The 16,242-nt window shown below is 37.7% G+C and overlaps 1 protein-coding gene across 3 annotated transcripts in view; it reads left to right on the top strand.

Annotated features, from left to right (window-relative positions):
• LOC102761755 (chromosome unknown open reading frame, human C15orf41) overlaps positions 1-16,242 on the top strand; it is a 218,239-nt gene that overhangs the window by 24,021 nt on the left and 177,976 nt on the right. The window contains exons 1-2 of one of the 3 annotated variants that reach the window (XM_015557610.1): positions 9,204-9,386; positions 10,669-10,773. The exons of the other annotated variants lie outside the window; for them this stretch is intronic. Coding sequence (XP_015413096.1) covers positions 9,349-9,386; positions 10,669-10,773 — 143 coding nt within the window. The 5' untranslated portion in view covers positions 9,204-9,348. Of the gene's footprint in view, positions 1-9,203; positions 9,387-10,668; positions 10,774-16,242 lie in introns of those variants that run through there. 3 annotated transcript variants of the gene reach the window in all.

The raw sequence follows: 16,242 nt of genomic DNA, 5'->3' as shown, positions 1-16,242 counted from the left end.
TTTTTTTTTTTTTTTTTTTTTTTTTTGGTAATGTTTAAATCATAGAGATAGGCCTTTAAGTAGCTAAGTATAGTTGAACATTTTTGGTGCTCACTAATTATGTATCTGGTTTTAAAGCTGTTTCAGCAAAATATTGTTACAGGTTCTTGTAGCAAACATTGTTAAAATCTGGGCACTATTTGGGATTAAACCAGTAGTGAGGGTGAGATCTGAAACTTGGGCAGCTCGCCTTCTGCTTCAATGATGGGTTCCACCCTGAAGAGGGTGGTTACACACCACTCTGCACTTGACACATACAAACGCTAAATACAGTAGCAGCATGAGGTCCCTGTCATTAACAGTAATTTATGTAATGAATGCCACCTGGATTGTGTTTTATAATTAATTGCTTGTAAATAATAAATTTAAATATAATTTATAGTTTTCTAAATTTGATTACTATATAGAACCAACAGCAAACCTAAAAAGAAATTGGCAATTTCATAATGTAGTTCAATGACTTTTAAAGGAGGTATATTTATAAGCATATGTAATATATATAATCTATAATAATAAAAGCATAATATGCTAATTACACTGGACAGCCAAACAACCTTCTGGATGTATTCCAGACAAAGCCACAGTGGCAGGGGCTGAGGCAGAGGCGGTTAGGAGTGACCAGGGAGGCAGGCGAGTGGTTAGGGGTGATCAGGCAGGCCGGCGAGTGGTTAGGGGCGATCAGGCAGGCAGGCAAGTGGTTAGGAGCGATCAGGCAGGCAGGTGAGTGGGTAGGGGTGATCAGGCAGGCAGGCGAGTGGTTAGGGACGATCAGGAAGGCAGGCAAGTGGTTAGGGGCAATGAGGCAGGCAGGCAGAGTAGTAGGGATGACCAGGCAGGCAGGCGGGTTAGGAGCCAGCAGTCCCAGATTGCGAGAGGGTGCATGCTGGGCTGAGGGACCCTCTGCCCCTGTGCATGAATTTAGTGCACCAGGCCTTTTTCTTTGAGGAAGTAGTTTCACTAGGAAATATATTTATTTATTTATTTGGAATGGAATGATAATAGTATAATTTAGTTATGCTATCTTTATTCGAGTTGGAATACTAATTTTGAAATAGTCTCACTGATTTAACTTTTATATTATTTCAGACAGCTTTCTAAAAGTATCTGTACATATAATACACACAGAAGAAAGTGCACCTATAAGACAATGATGTAGTAAAACTCTTGAAAAATATTTTTCCTATTTGAAAAATTTCAATTATGTTTTAAATATAATTTACATATAGGAGAAAATTACTTAAGTATATGTGATATGTTACATACTATGGTGATAATAAGAGATTTTGCCCAGTAGATTTACTAAGCACAGTATCACTAATTTAAGAAGGCGTTACCATATTTTTGTTTATGTGGTTACATATATCAGCTACCAAAATTTATTATTTTTTAATATAGTGGAAAATACCAGTGATTTCCATGACTTAAAAGAAGGTGCTTTAGAGTCCTGTCCTCTATATTTCTCTATTGATAAATAATAAAAATAACTATTAATAAACTATGTAAGGCAATTTATTAATAGTTATATCAAATTTTCTTGAACTTCATGAATCTGTTTTTTTAATTAATGTCTCTTTTCCTAAATACATTTTTCACTAAAAGCTATATCCTTTAAAATCTGTACTGTGGGTTTTTGTGTGTGTTTTTTTGTACTATAGAAACTACTATCATCGACAATTATGAAATGTATAGAAAACTCTTGTAAAGGACTTATAAATTACAGGCGAAGTTGCAGTTTTGAGCTACAAACTTCACAAAATAGAAAGATTTACCTTCATATGTGACCAGTGGCATTTTTGCTTCACCATGATTTAGTAAAGTTTAGATATCAGTAATGCAATTTTAGTTAGTTGGACTTGAAAAAATATTTCAAAATTCCCTTTGTTCTTTGTAGAAACTCAAATAGATCATGAAAACCTAGTCCTGTTAAATAACAACATTGCACGTTGACTGCTTATGAGATTGGGAGTCGAGTCGGTGTGGTGCCTGCGCTGGCTGGGATTGTCTATAAAGAGTAAATAAAGATCATGGCTTCTGCTTGTGGTCAGGGGGTGACCACCATCCCTCACCTCAACAGCAGACAGATTTGTTCATAGCTTGGTTTCCGAGGTTTAATAATCCCTCAAGAATTTAGAATGTTGTTGACTGTCCCCATTTACAACACCGAAGAAAGAAGCTTTGCAACAGGTGCAGCTGTATACTAATTGTAGGGCGTGTTTAATCTATCCAGAAGGGAGAGTGACTCCAAATTTGGTATCTTAAAGAGTGGAATGACCTTTTAAAGTCCCAGGATGAGAATTGCCAACAATCGCAACAGTCTAATTATACCCACAAGGAGTTGTGAAGTGCTTTTAAGTTTTTCTATACACCTAGAAGTTCGGTGAACGGCTTAAAGTCATTAACATATGACAGATGTACTCCCTTTTCAAGGGCTCCTATGATAAATTTTGATTGTAGAAGTGGGAATTTGACCCGTAGCTTATCACTCGCTTCATTAGCTTGCTTGAGGACAAGGACTTTTTTTTTTGACATGAGTGTTATCTTACTCATGTTCCAGAATTCCATCCGCCTCCTTCTCCCTGCTGATAGGAAGTCACTGCAGATAACCTTGATGCCAGTTTTTCCAAACCATTTTGTGTATTGTGTAGCCTTACATATATCTTACGTAAAATGTAGAATATTAATATTACACATGTCATGTAGTATATAATATACTGTAATTGCACATCATTTGAGCATGGCATTTGAATGTTTGATTATATTATTTTTGAGATACCACCTTTATGTGACTTTTGTTCTTTTCCATGGAAAAAAATAGAAATACACTTCTTGGCTTATAAAGAAGACAAAAAGTTTGACTTCTATATTTCCATGAGGTTGACTGCCTTTTGAAGTTGGTGGGAATAAGGAAGAGAAGTTTGGGTTTTCTCCTAAAGGACTCTGTACACTTATGGAGGAAAGCATGCTTCCTAAGAATGAATGAGTGATGGACGTGCCCTCCATGAGGAGATGTGGAAATGGAACATGGAAGGGCCTTATACTGTAAACCCTGTGGCTGCAGCTCTTAAGTGAAATTGCTCTTTATTATCTGGTTGGAAAATCATCTAAAATAAGCCATGCAGGATTAAGGTCCAAAAGCTTCTGATTAAAATCAGTTTTGAGTAATCTAATTCCCTTTCATAGTATCCCTGTATGTACTTCTTTATGAGGCCTGTTTTAATTCATTAATAGACTATATACATAAACTTTATTGTAAAATGTTTTCTGTTAAGTTAAAATCTCTGTTTATAGAAGTCACTATTTCCTTAACCTCTCAGGGTTATTTGTAAATTTTATATTCCCAACAGGCGTACTCATATCTAGCTGTGTTCCTGTCAATTACCAGGAAGCTCTTTTTGTACAATGAGGGGGTGGTTAATTTACTCTAAATAAGGTTGCCACCTGCCTAGGTATTCACCCCCAAACAGGTTCAAGTCACAGAGAGACTTTTGAGTTTGTGTTTAAAGCTGTAGGAGTTGATTTCTTAAACTGGCTAATGCCATTTTGGTGGCATTTTCTGGGTTAATCAGTGGAAATAGTGACAGCAGGTGTTTTCTTGGTCCCTGTGTTCACTCGGTTGATACACTAAGATGATAAAATTATAGGAGCTACTGGAAATCTGTGAAAGTAAACTGGAAGGACCTACACATTTCCTTTGTTTCCACTGTTCCCTTATCAGATCGTCTGATAGGCAGGAAGTAACATCCATAAGTGAGGAGAGTTTGAGGACCAAGATGGTGTTCAGTGGAAATAATTGTATTATCTGGTGTCTCAGGGAAAGGAAACATGAAGAGCATTAGTTATGTATTTCACAGAAGAATCTGAGAACATAATTTTAGAGTATTTAAAATAATCTGTGGGATAAATGAAATTTATTAAAGAGTATGCATTCCTTAAAAGTTTTTCAATACAGTATGTAAAATAAAATATCTTCCTGTGTGCCCTAATGTGTATGTTCCTGCATTCCATCTGGAGCCTGCTCCCATAGGAGATGTGGGCCTCTGGTGATGACCAACTTCTCTGAGGTTGATCTAGATTTATTCTCTCTTTCTGTTCTTGTCTTCTTTCTAATTTGAAATTAAATTACAGCTTTGCGCCACATAAGGACAGGGGTACGTTCTGGGAGATGTGTCCTTAGACGATTTTGTCATTTTGTGAACATCATAGAGTGCACTTACACAAACCTAGGTGGCACAGATCTACCACACACCTAGGCTATATAGTATAGCCTATTGCTCTAGTCTTCATGCCTGTACAGAATGTTACTGTACAAAACAACATGCGATTAAATAAACACACGAGAAAATTATGCAATCACGAGATGAGGTATGCAGATGTATGAGGCTGCTGCCAGCCTAACACAGCACACTGTTTTACAGGAAACTTTTTTTTTTAAGTAGAAAGAATGCACTCTAAAATAATGATGGAAAGTATAGTATAGTAAATACATAATCCAGTAACAGTCATTGATTATCATTACCACCAGGTATTATGTACTGTACATAACCGCTATATGACTGGCAGTACAACAGGTTTCTTTACACCAACTTCACCACAAACACATGAGTAATGCATTGTGCTACGATCATATCACTAAATTAAGTGACAATTTGATATGAGCTAAGTTAATAAAATGTTAAAGATAAAAATGTGCAAATCAGTGAAAGTGTGATTTAAAAAATAACTGTATACTCGTGAAGATTTAGGGCCCCATTGACTTGAAATGAAAAAACCATGAACTGAGTTCCATTGCTTTTAAAATGTAACGAGTCAGATATGGTCTGTGAATTGTATTCCTTTAGATGAGAATTGGGAAGAGTCCTTCACCGTTCCCTGGCCACAAGCTCCAGGCCTACGGATCTAAGACCCAAGAGGAGGTCTGGCTTCCAAAGCCAGTCTTGGCAGCTGTCTTGAAGGCATGGCCCTGGGCAAGTCACTTACTCTTGGAGCTCTAGTTTGTCCATGTGGATAGCAAGAGCGCCTTCTATTTAAAATATCTATATATTTATTGATTTTAGAGAGGAAGGAAATGGGAGGGAGAGATAGAAACATCAATAATGAGAGAGAATCACTGCTTGGCTGCCCCCTGCATGCCCCATAGTGGGGGTTGAGCCCACATCCTGGGTGTGTGCCCCGACTGGGAATCAAACTGTGACCTCCTGGTTCATAGGTCGATGCTCAGCCACTGAGCCACACAATCCAGGCAGGAGCTCCTGCTTTTTGCACAGGCATCCTATGAAGATAAATGCGTGCAGTGGAAAAGCTTTAAGAATTGTGTAGTGCCAAGGTAATCCCCTGCCAATCTGGAGGCTGGTGTTTTTATAAAGCTGGGAAAGGAACCGTTTGACAGTCTGTGGGAAAGAAATGAAATGAGAGCTTCTCTCTAGGTGACTACACCTAGCTCTCTGAGTTTTTAGAATAGCGCATGTACCCTAGAGGTTACTCTGGCTGACTATGGTCTTAGGGTTCTTAAGGAGTGAGTTTATTGCTAAAGTCATTTGGAAGCCACATCTAGGCAACAGTTCACAAACGGTATCATGGGGCGGTTTCCATCAGTAAGCAGGTATTTGCATTAAAAACAAAGCAAATGGCAACTGCATCAAAGCACAGGGATAATTGCGTGTTGAAATGATATTTAAGTAAAGCAAGGGGCATGTAGAAAGCCACTTGGAATTGTGGTTTGTGAAGAAGCAGCTAATTGCTTGCCTTCCTTATCACTTTGCTTCTTTTAAGTGACTTAAGCAAGGTAGACTTTTAAATTGTGCCTTTATAAATCTTTTTCATTTGTGCAATGTGAAAATTATAAATGTATGATTACTCAGGCCTTTATCCAGCCTCAGCTGTGTAGTATATTCTCTCTTTTGGACAGTTAAAAAGATGCTAGCTTTTGTGTCATTTATCCTGGGAAATAAATGAGTAACTTTCTTTCGCATCTCCTTTTGCCACACGTCCTTTGATTTGGATTGGTTCATAGATAACTGTGTGGGGGAGTGGGTATGTATTTATTTTTACTTTATGTGTAAGGATAATAAGAATATATGAAGTCTAGTTTTAACCTGGATTTTACTTTGCATATATTAGGTTACCTGCTCTCGTCAATAGCTACCCGCTCAAGAAAGCTAAGTGTCTCCAGAATTGGTGACCTGTTTTTAAGAGAACTTATAAAATCTTTCTAAATGAAAAATCATTCCAGCAGTGTCCAATATTAGCAATTTTCCTCTGTCTGCTTTTAGAACTTATTGGCCAACCAGGTCAGACATTATTAAAGTTCAAGGGATCCAATGGGAAAAGTAATGGTTTTGTGCTACTATGAATTTTAAATGTTGCCATTTTCCTGTGTTATGGCATCATCTATTCTACTAAAAATGTATAGAACTTCTAGACCAAATTCAGGGTCAAGGTTACAAGAGTGATGATGTGTCTGACTCATTCTGTTAGAGTTATGTTGCCCAAATTATCTGAATACCATTTGGTACCAAGATACTTTTATCAAGTCATTTCAAAGAACTTACTATAAGATTTTTTTTTGTTTGTTTCATCACTTCTTGGAAATTTATACAGACGTGATTGGAGAATCTGAACTCATGGGACATGATAAGTGGTATTTACTCTACTGAAATAGTAGGGACTTCTTTGTTTCTGAGAGTAACTGTGTTTTCTGCTTAGCAAAAGCCTTTTAAATATATAACTCTTGGGGAGGCTGAGTCTTCTGCAACATACATTCCGAGAGTTCACTCTCTCCAGCACATGGAGTGTGTCAACAAACAGCTGCTTAATAAACAGCTGTTGAATTACTGAATAAATGAACTGACTACCTCATAGGAGTGGCTTCTAAATATGTAGTCTTGTAATATACAGAATTACTGGATTTAATGAAATGAAGAGAAACTGAGAAGAAAATTTATACAAAATCCTGATGGCTCAGTTGAATGAATCCAGGCTTACCTACTTCTCTTTTGAAATGAAGTGAAATGTCCATGTCTCATAAAATCAATTGCTTTTTAATTTTCTTGCTATTATTATTATCTTAGAAGAGGAGGAAAAAAGGTTTGTGTTTTGAGAATCAAAGTAGTCCATGCCTAAAGAGGTAAATATTATCCTTAGGGGATTGTGTCTTGAACTGAAAAATCAGAGAGGCCTTTGCCTTTTAGCAAATGAAAAGCAATTTGTTTAATTGCTGGTATCTCCAGCTCTAAATCTGGTTGCTCACCAATGGTGTTTGGTAAGTGAAATCTATATACTTAGTATATAAAAGCCCAGCAACCGGAACAGCAGAATGACCGGTGGCTATGAGGCACACGGCGGCAGCCAACTAGCCTGATCCGGGCCGCTATCGGCAGGACAGGCCCCCGATCGGCCACCAACAATCTGATTGGGGTGGGGCCCGGTCACCAACTGCCCATGGCCCCTCCTCCCCGCTGGCCCAGCCTGATGGGGCCCCATTGGGGCGGGCCGGCCAGACCCCACCCTTGCACGATTCATACAGTGGGCCTCTAGTTCATTATAATAATGATTGGAGAGCCCTCTCAAAGAAATAGCATATACCAAGAGTTTAAAATGGCTTGGATTTATTAAACAAGAATTAAGGAAACCGAGATAGCTTTGAAATGGAGAGTTAACTTTTACGCATATTGTATTGCTGTGAATTATAGTAGCCTTGTTTATGTGACTGTTGAGTTGACTGGATCCTAAGCACTTCCTGGAGCAGAATTGCTATCCTGGAAGAGATACATTTTGCCCTGTTTAATCCACAGTTATTTTGGATTTTCTATCCCTTTAAGTTAAATGTACCCCATCTGATGTAGAGATAAAGATACTGGGTTTTATCAGATTGGACTCTGGGCTATCAGGTCCAATCAGAACGTAAGTGGATCAGACCAAGTTTCTCACCATATTCAGAAGTATTTCAAGGTGGGTGCCTGGTGAGTCAGGAGCTTTTCAGTAAGGTTAGCAGTTTTGTAATTCCCAGTGCCTCTACTTTCCTGGTTCTAGATTTGGTCTGACTGAGTCAAAGCTCAGACATGGCTGTCTTGGTTTTCCCACAGTGACTTGTTTACATCACCTACCTGGATGTCATAAAGAGAGAGAGTTGGTTAGGGCGGGGTAACTGACAATACAAGGAACAGATCAGGGTGCTTTTTTGAAGTACCCTATTTATAGTCTGGCCATGAACATCTTTTTCTTGAGGTCATCTACCTCACTATTTATTGATGTCGTAAAAAAATAGTTGATTGTTATGAACTCTGACAGCAAAGGCTGTCACTGAATATTTCTGTTGCATTTTGTATGGGCAAAATTTCTAGGCCTTAAAAATTAATTAGTAGCACACACTCTCCCATTTTTTGTAAAGTGTAAGATCACTTGTTATGAGGTACTACTGTTTTGGGAAACTAAAAGTCTTTAGCAATGCTATCACTGTCCTGTGCTCACATGTTTTTATGCTGCATTGTCTGGGTTGCAGTGTTTTAGTTTTTCCCTTAGAATGGATCTGTGCTGGGTATGAGGTGTGTGCATACTAAGGAATGGGGGGGGGGGGGAGAGGAGGATGATTATTCTTTATTTAAGCCATCATTTGAAAGACTGCTCTGTGCAAGGTTCTGTGCTAAATGTTGATGATGTAAAATTAAAAAAATATATATAAAAGGCAAAAGGAGCCCCTGCCTTAAAGAACTCCGAGGCTAATGAAAAAAGCAAATGAAGAAAGGAAGAACACTTTAAATTAAAAGTAAACGTGAGTCTTATTTATGGGCTCACTAAATCCAGAAGTCTGAAGGGTTTCACAAACTCTTAGACCAAAGCAATTTTGTTGAGAGCCCTTGAAACATCAGTGCCAGACTCCAACAGCCAATGCAGAATCCTTCTAGGTATGTTTCTTAATGCTTAAAATTAAGATTTTCTTTTTAAAAAAAAGAACACAGGATTCCTCAGCTGGGTCTTCTGTTTGTTTGTTTTTGGTTGGAAGCCACATGTTTTCCCTCTGGTTTTCTTCTTGGGACATTGTCTAATTGTCAGTATTCTGGTACAATCCGTTTTAATGTAATTATTGTGGGAATTCCCAGGAATCCTCCCTATTTTTATTCTAAAAACAATTCTGAAGGAGAATATTTGCCTTTGCAGTGGGTTTCAGTAGAGCCTAACATTGGACCAGTGAGAGCATAGGGAGACAAGCTATCAGAAAAGGAAAATGAATGTCTGCACAGGAAAATGTAGGCAGTATGATCAAGAGTCTTTCTTCATCTCATTGTCTGGAATGCAGCTGCCGCCCTCTGAGCCATGAGGAGGAGAAGCCCCATCTTAGTCACGGTGGACAGGTGAGCTGGGGTAGCTGGCTCTCAGGACCGGGAGCCCCAGAATTGAGCTTGGAGAGACTCTCTCCTTTAGGAGCTGGATGCCTCTGCACATGTTTTGGTAATTTTTTCTAAGCATGCATTTTCTAATCTGCAGGTAGAAAGCAGTCTTTTCAACTGATACCCAGTATTGTTTTGAGAATTTAATGTATATGAAATTATAAGGTATTATACCTATTTTATTGTCTTAATTTCTTAAAACATTATTTATACAATAATTTTGTTGGTCTCCTACTTAGAGGGACACATTCCTTGATATTAGCTTTGCAAAACTGGAAAGGATAGTATTGATATAATTACAATATTTAGGGAAAGTTTTTGTTGGCTGACCTTTCTTTCTCTCTCTCTCTGTCTTTTTATCCCCCCCCCCCCTCCCAGGGGCTTTTAATAGAATTGCTTTGGTCTCAGAATTCATGATAGACTAAATGAAACCCTTCAGTCTGCTGGATTTAGTGAGACCATAAATTAGCCTCATGGTGAATGTATCTTTCTTTCCCCTTTTCATTTGACACAATTCATTGATATGACGACTACTCATAAGCGGTTAGAATTTTATGTGTGGGGAAACTTGGAGGGAAAAACTTTTTAAAGTGGGATGTTTGTTCCTTTCATCATAGTATCACCCGCATTTGGTCTCACCTGCATTTGATCCTTTTCAGGGTGCGTATGCTTAAAAATAGATCTCAGTGTGTTCCTGATGTCTGTATCTTGGAACTGAAAGAGTTTATATTCAAAATAGACTTTCCAGCATTTTTACTATCACAGGTAGGGCAAAGCTGGTGGGATCTAGTTTCCTTCATTGGCAGGGAATGGGCTTGTGAGAGAGGTGGGGACCATTGGACCTGCCTGTAGACTTCCCTCTCTCCCCTTAACTGGCATAGACGAGGTTGGGAGGAAACCAAAGCAGGTGTTTTGGAGGCTGAGGAGGAGGAGGAGGAGGAGGAGGAGAGTAGAGGAGGCAATTGTGGGAGCTCTGTCATGGGGAGCCGGGCCCAGCAGTCGGGCTGGCCTTGAGCATGGGGCTTGATCTCCTGGCAATAACAGATTCTCCAGTATCTGTAATACAAGCTGGGTTTGTAAAGACAATATCCCCATTACATAAAAATCTGGGAATCATATTTTACATCAGCAGCCTTGGGGCAGAGTTGGAAGAAATAAGAAGCCAGTGTGACAGCAAACAGGGCTTAATCTCGGGCACTGGAGTGTTTGGCCAAAGCTACTCACATTTGTCCTCCCTGAGGTTCAGGTTGGTCTGGGAGTCATGGGAAGACTTCAGGATGAGGTCAAGCAGCTCCAGAAGGTACCGGGCAGAGCCCGGTGCTCCTAGCAGGCGCAGTGAGCACCTCTCCAGGTGAGTTCTGTCTTGAGTTACCTCAGGGTTTGTATCAGGGAAGGCAGCCTTTCGGCTCCCTCTGATCTGGGGAGGGAGTGCGAGCCTTGGGAAGTCATTTTGATACTGAGAAGAGAATTTAAGTTTCTTATATCCAAATCTTTCCAAATATGTGAGACACAATTCTTTGGAGCTACTGATGCACTAGGCATGTCCAATGTGGGGGGAATCGAATGCAATGCAAGCTTCAGTTCTATAGAATAAAGGGCACCTGCCATTGTCTTTTTTAGTTGGGTGGTATTTTTTAGGTGCATAATGAAATCAAGTCATAGAAATATATATGTTGCAACAAAAAAGTATATTTTCGCCTCTGAATTTTTATTTCTTTTTTCCCCAAATATATTTTTGTTGCTTTTTAGAGAGAGAGGAAGGGAGAGGAATAGAAAGATAAAACCCCCGCCACGGGGATCTAGCCTGCAATCAGGGTATGTGCCCTGACTGGGAATTAAATCAGTGACCTCTTGGTTCCTGGGTCGACACTCAACTGCTGAGCCACACCAGTTGGGCTGAATTTTTATTTCTTACATAAATAATATTGAAATCAGAAAAAAAGAATAAAGAATAAATAAATCACCTGTAACTCCAGACTCTTATACAGTTTTTAAAACTGCTTCCTTTTATAGACCTTGAAAACATGCTTACTTAAAATTGTAATGATAAACATAGTGTAAATATAACTATATACATATTTTACTTCAAATTAGAGCTAAAAATATACTCATTTACAGCCAGCAGTTGCACATTAACTTTACTGGGTGATGAATCAGATCTGTAGAGATGAACTTGAATGGTGAGAAGGTAGAAGCCTTTGTGTGCAGGATCCATTCTCTTGGCAGGTGTGGTGGGCGGGGCCCAGGGGCGATTGATCTGATGTAGGAGGCCCCAGTGGTGGAACTCTCAGCACTCTGGGCAGGGAGGTAGCAGTGGTATCTGATGTGAATTCTCCTGTCTAGGGGTTTGGGCATTGTTCTTGGTTATGAAGCTTCTGAGCCTGACTTTCTGGTTCTATGGGAGATGCCATGAGCTTTCTAAAAGTCTAGAGTAACTTCCCTTTGTGTTGACACTCGATTGAGTAGATTGCAGGGAGTGGCAACTAATAACCTAGTGATGTTGGAGTACACATTTTTGAAGGTAATTTTATCACTTGGATGCTAAAATCCAAGTATTATGTAAGGTTTGAGGCCAAAACTGCCCATGTTCACATGCTGGCTATTAGTACTAATATTAGTACTATTATGTTAATTCAGATAAGATACTTCCACCTTTGCCTGTTTCTTAAATACTACTACTGCTTTTATAATTACAGTGATGGCAGTTAGGTAAAATGGTACCTGGTACTCAAGAAACTGTCCACCAGTGTTGCTATATTTGTTGTCGTCATCACCATGATCACCATGACAGTAGTTATTTGTTGAATGCCTACTTTTTATTAGACTGAAGGAGTTCAACAGAAATGGAGAAAAGTTACAAGTTGGATGTTCTGGCACAAGTTGGTGTATAACAAAGCATAATTGTATTGTGCATAAACTTAGTGACTGTATCTGCTCATCCTCTGGGTTTTCCTTAGGACACACAGAGAAGTAGGGAAGGCATTCACCACCATTTAAGATTGGTTTTATTGGAATGAGTGACAATAAGTGCTGAGATTAACTGCCAAATGGATTTGATTGTGAATTAAGAATAAAAGGCTGTGGTAAGAGTTAAGATTTTATGTTTAATAAGAGAAGAGCTTAATGCATTTTAAGGCATTCCTTTTGTTGTTTTAATATTCTTAGCATTTATTATTAAAGTGGGGTGGTTGTAGAATAATTATAGTCCACATGATGATGATGTTTTTAGAGAAGATTGAAGTTCTACAGTGTTTTCAAACTAATGTAGGAGGGAAAATATAGTATCTGAAGCTTCAAATAGTTTGACCTCATAAGAACACTATGAGGCTATGTAAAAGCACTAAGTATTCAGGAACTTAGTTTTATGCCAATTCCTGCATTTCCTTGTTAAATTCTTAAATGAAAAGCATAAGTTTGGCAATTGGAGTTTGGGTATAGGGGATAAAAGACACGGAGAGAGTATGAGATTATTAGTACTATTATGTCAATAAAACTGAAAATTTATTTGGGAAGAAAGCAGTTGAGATGGTAGTTCGATTTTTATAAATTACAACAATTAGAAAGTGAATCTGGCCAATCATTTTTACTGTTCTCTTTATAAGGTCTCTGTGACCTATTAAATTAAGAAAGATTAGGAGGGCAGAACACATATTTTGTACAGAAATAGAGTAAGGAAATGTTTAAGTGGTTTTGTACAATATTCTAAACTTTTTACTGTGAAAAGGTTGAAAAGTAATTGGGCTTATTAGACATAGACTAGCAGCATTATGGTTTCAGAATTAAATTAGCCTGTAGATGTTCATTCATTCATTTGTGATGATGTAGAGGGGCAGAATGACTTGGTATTCTAGCAGGATTTCAGAAACCGAGGAATTCCCTGAGAAAAGATGATTACTCAGACATTCTCTGTATAAACAAAACCAGAAAATATTTGAAATCCAGAGGGGAAAGAAATGGACACCAGTGAGTAAGATCAGAATGCTTCATAAAACTCAGTATGTGGAATAAGAAAGCTGATACAGGCACAAATTTAGTTTTCTGTGTAAGTTTTTAGAATCTATGCCCAAGAAAGAGATAGTTACAAAAGAACTCAGGAGAGAGCTTAACCCATCCCTAAAAGTTGGAGAATTGGCTGTCTAGCTGGGAATATTGAAGACACTAGTGACTCAAAGTGTGGCCTACTGTGAGTGGACCTAAGTGTCTAGTTCATTTTGGGGCTGCCATAACAAAATACCATATCCTGATGGCTTAAACAATAGACATTTATTTTTGCAGAGGTCTAGAGAGTTTGAGATCAGGTTGCTAGCATGGTCAGGTCCTGGTGAGGACACTCTTCCGGGCTTGCAGACAGCACCTTCTCACTATGTCCTCACTTGGCCTTTCCTTGGTGGGTGCACTCAGAGTGATCTCTTTCTTCTTCTAAAGCAACTATTCCCATCATGAGGGTTCTTCCCTTGTGACCCAATCCAACTCTGATTACCTCCCAAAGGTCCCTTTTCCAAACACATTGTAATTTGTTACAGCTTCTTAGAAAACTAAAGTATTTGCATATAGTAGGATGTTTAATAAATTTTTACTTTTAAGATAAAAGTAATTTATTTGGTTTGACAAGCTGTTGTTTTAAGAAAACTGTCTGAGGGAGATCAGAATTGGTAATGCTTTTAGCTCTGAATATTACTGAGGAAAAGTGAACAATGTTATTTGGTGCTATTTTAGGTCTAAGGCTTTTGCAGAAGAAAAAGCAAATGCTATCATGGAGTAGGAGGAGAATGCTTATTGGTTAGTGGTAAAGGCTATCTCATTCCATCCATGGTAATAATATAATGGGTTGTCTATTAAATTACGCTGAACATTGTTCGTTAGAAAAGTGATTTTGTCACTTTAATGAAAATGGATAACCATTGTTCTTTAGTGCCTCATTTTGTATACTTAACCATTTTGACATGTGCCCTTCTAAAATTAAATGCATTTTAAGGATGAGGAGTGTCTCTATTTTCCTTGACATTGGCCACTATGATAGAAGCATTGAGAGTCAAACAAATAAGTTTGAAGTTGCTGCAAAGAGCTGGGCGCCTTTATGGTCCTCATGACCTACCTACTTGTCTCTTTTCTTGGGATTACCTGGTTCAAGTCAGATACCTTCTCATAAAAAGACTCTTTCAATACTTGAAGAATTGTGAGGTTGAATATAATATATATAAGTATATTTTTAAGTAAATTATTCAGGTAAATATCTGGTGGTTCTTTTGTTAAATATCTGTGTTTAGTTTTGCATAAAAAATAAGTTAGTTTTTAGCAGTGAAGTAGTTATGGTGTGTGTAACACCATGAGGTGATTATTTAACCTCTATTGGGGAAAGTGGTATCTTATAATCAATGGTGAATGAAAGGAGTTAATTATTTTCCTTCATGTTCTCACCCTGTGGTCTGATTACTTTAAATGGCTAGAAGTCTTAATAAACAATTCAATCACTATAGCTATTGACCTAGAATAGACCTGCTGTTAGGCCCACACAGAAATGCCCAGTGTCAACATGATTACAAGTCATTATTATTAGGACCAAGGCAGTTTCCTGATACACTATACGTACTTGAAAGTTTTAGGGCTGTATGCAGAGAGAAATTTAATCTAAATCTTTGAGATGTGAAATTGATAAAAATCATAGAACTTTTAAGATGAAAATGGATTCTACATTGCTGGATCATATGGGACCTCTATGCTTAACTTTTTGAGGACTGGTCTAATTGTTTTCCAAAGCAGTTGTACCAATTTATAACACTACTAACAATAAATGAAGGTTCTAATTTTTTCACAAAAAAAGAAAAGAAAATGGATTCTACAGTCATGAATCTAGGTACAAATGGTAAAACTGAGTCTTTGAAATATTAAGTGATTTTTCTAATTGGATTTTAACCAGTTGACTGCCACAATATTTTGAATTTAATCTAAAAAGGTCTGCTGCTTGCGTCTATAGACACTTATGGCGTACAAATGGTTAAGTATCCCAAGAATAAAAACAGTAGTTCTCAAAGGTAGTTCCTTAACAGCACAACTTTTGATGCTCCCTATTGTTTAAAAATGATTGTAGAATACATAAGGATGCTTGTCAGAGAAAACTAGGTTCTGAAGAACTAAGATGACCCTAAATCAGATGAAAGAACACATTTACCTGGAAAAATAATCACTTTTTATATTGAGAGGTCATATTTAAAATTTTGCATTTATAGTAGAAAAAGAACTGTCATAGAGGAAAATTTTGATCTCCCATTCATTGCATCTTTGGGTGGTAAGAAGTGGGAACTTGTGGGTTTGGGATCTATTGGTGACATAACTTATGTTCTAGGATATTTTACTTTTATATTTGTATTTATGGTTTAATTTATACACATTGGTCATTGGAATACATTATGATTATTAGAATAATAAAACTATTAAAATATGCAATATTCCCACCTGTAGAGATGACATAACAATTATTCCAGTAAGCCCTGCTTATAGCACAACTTATTTCTTTTATATATACCTGTACCTGGTATAAAATAATGCTTTGTGTAACCTTGGACAAATCATTTCATTTCTATAACCTTTAGTTTTGTTATTTTTAAAATGAAAGACTTCGGCTTGATCTAAAAATCCTCTAATATCTCATCTCTTGAAATAGCTCTCTTACTAAAATAACTTGATTTAATGGTGATAGCATGGTATAGGATCCCAAGTCCAATTATTTCCCTAAAGAGTAGAAGTTCTTCAAGTAGAATAAGGAGGCTCTAAGAACATTCTAGATTCCAGAAAAAAACAGTAATTTATGGTGATGTGGTGA

The sequence above is a fragment of the Myotis davidii genome, unplaced genomic scaffold (assembly GCF_000327345.1).
Source record: "Myotis davidii unplaced genomic scaffold, ASM32734v1 scaffold46, whole genome shotgun sequence".
NCBI lineage: Eukaryota > Metazoa > Chordata > Mammalia > Chiroptera > Vespertilionidae > Myotis > Myotis davidii.
This window is presented reverse-complemented; position numbering and strand designations above follow the sequence as displayed.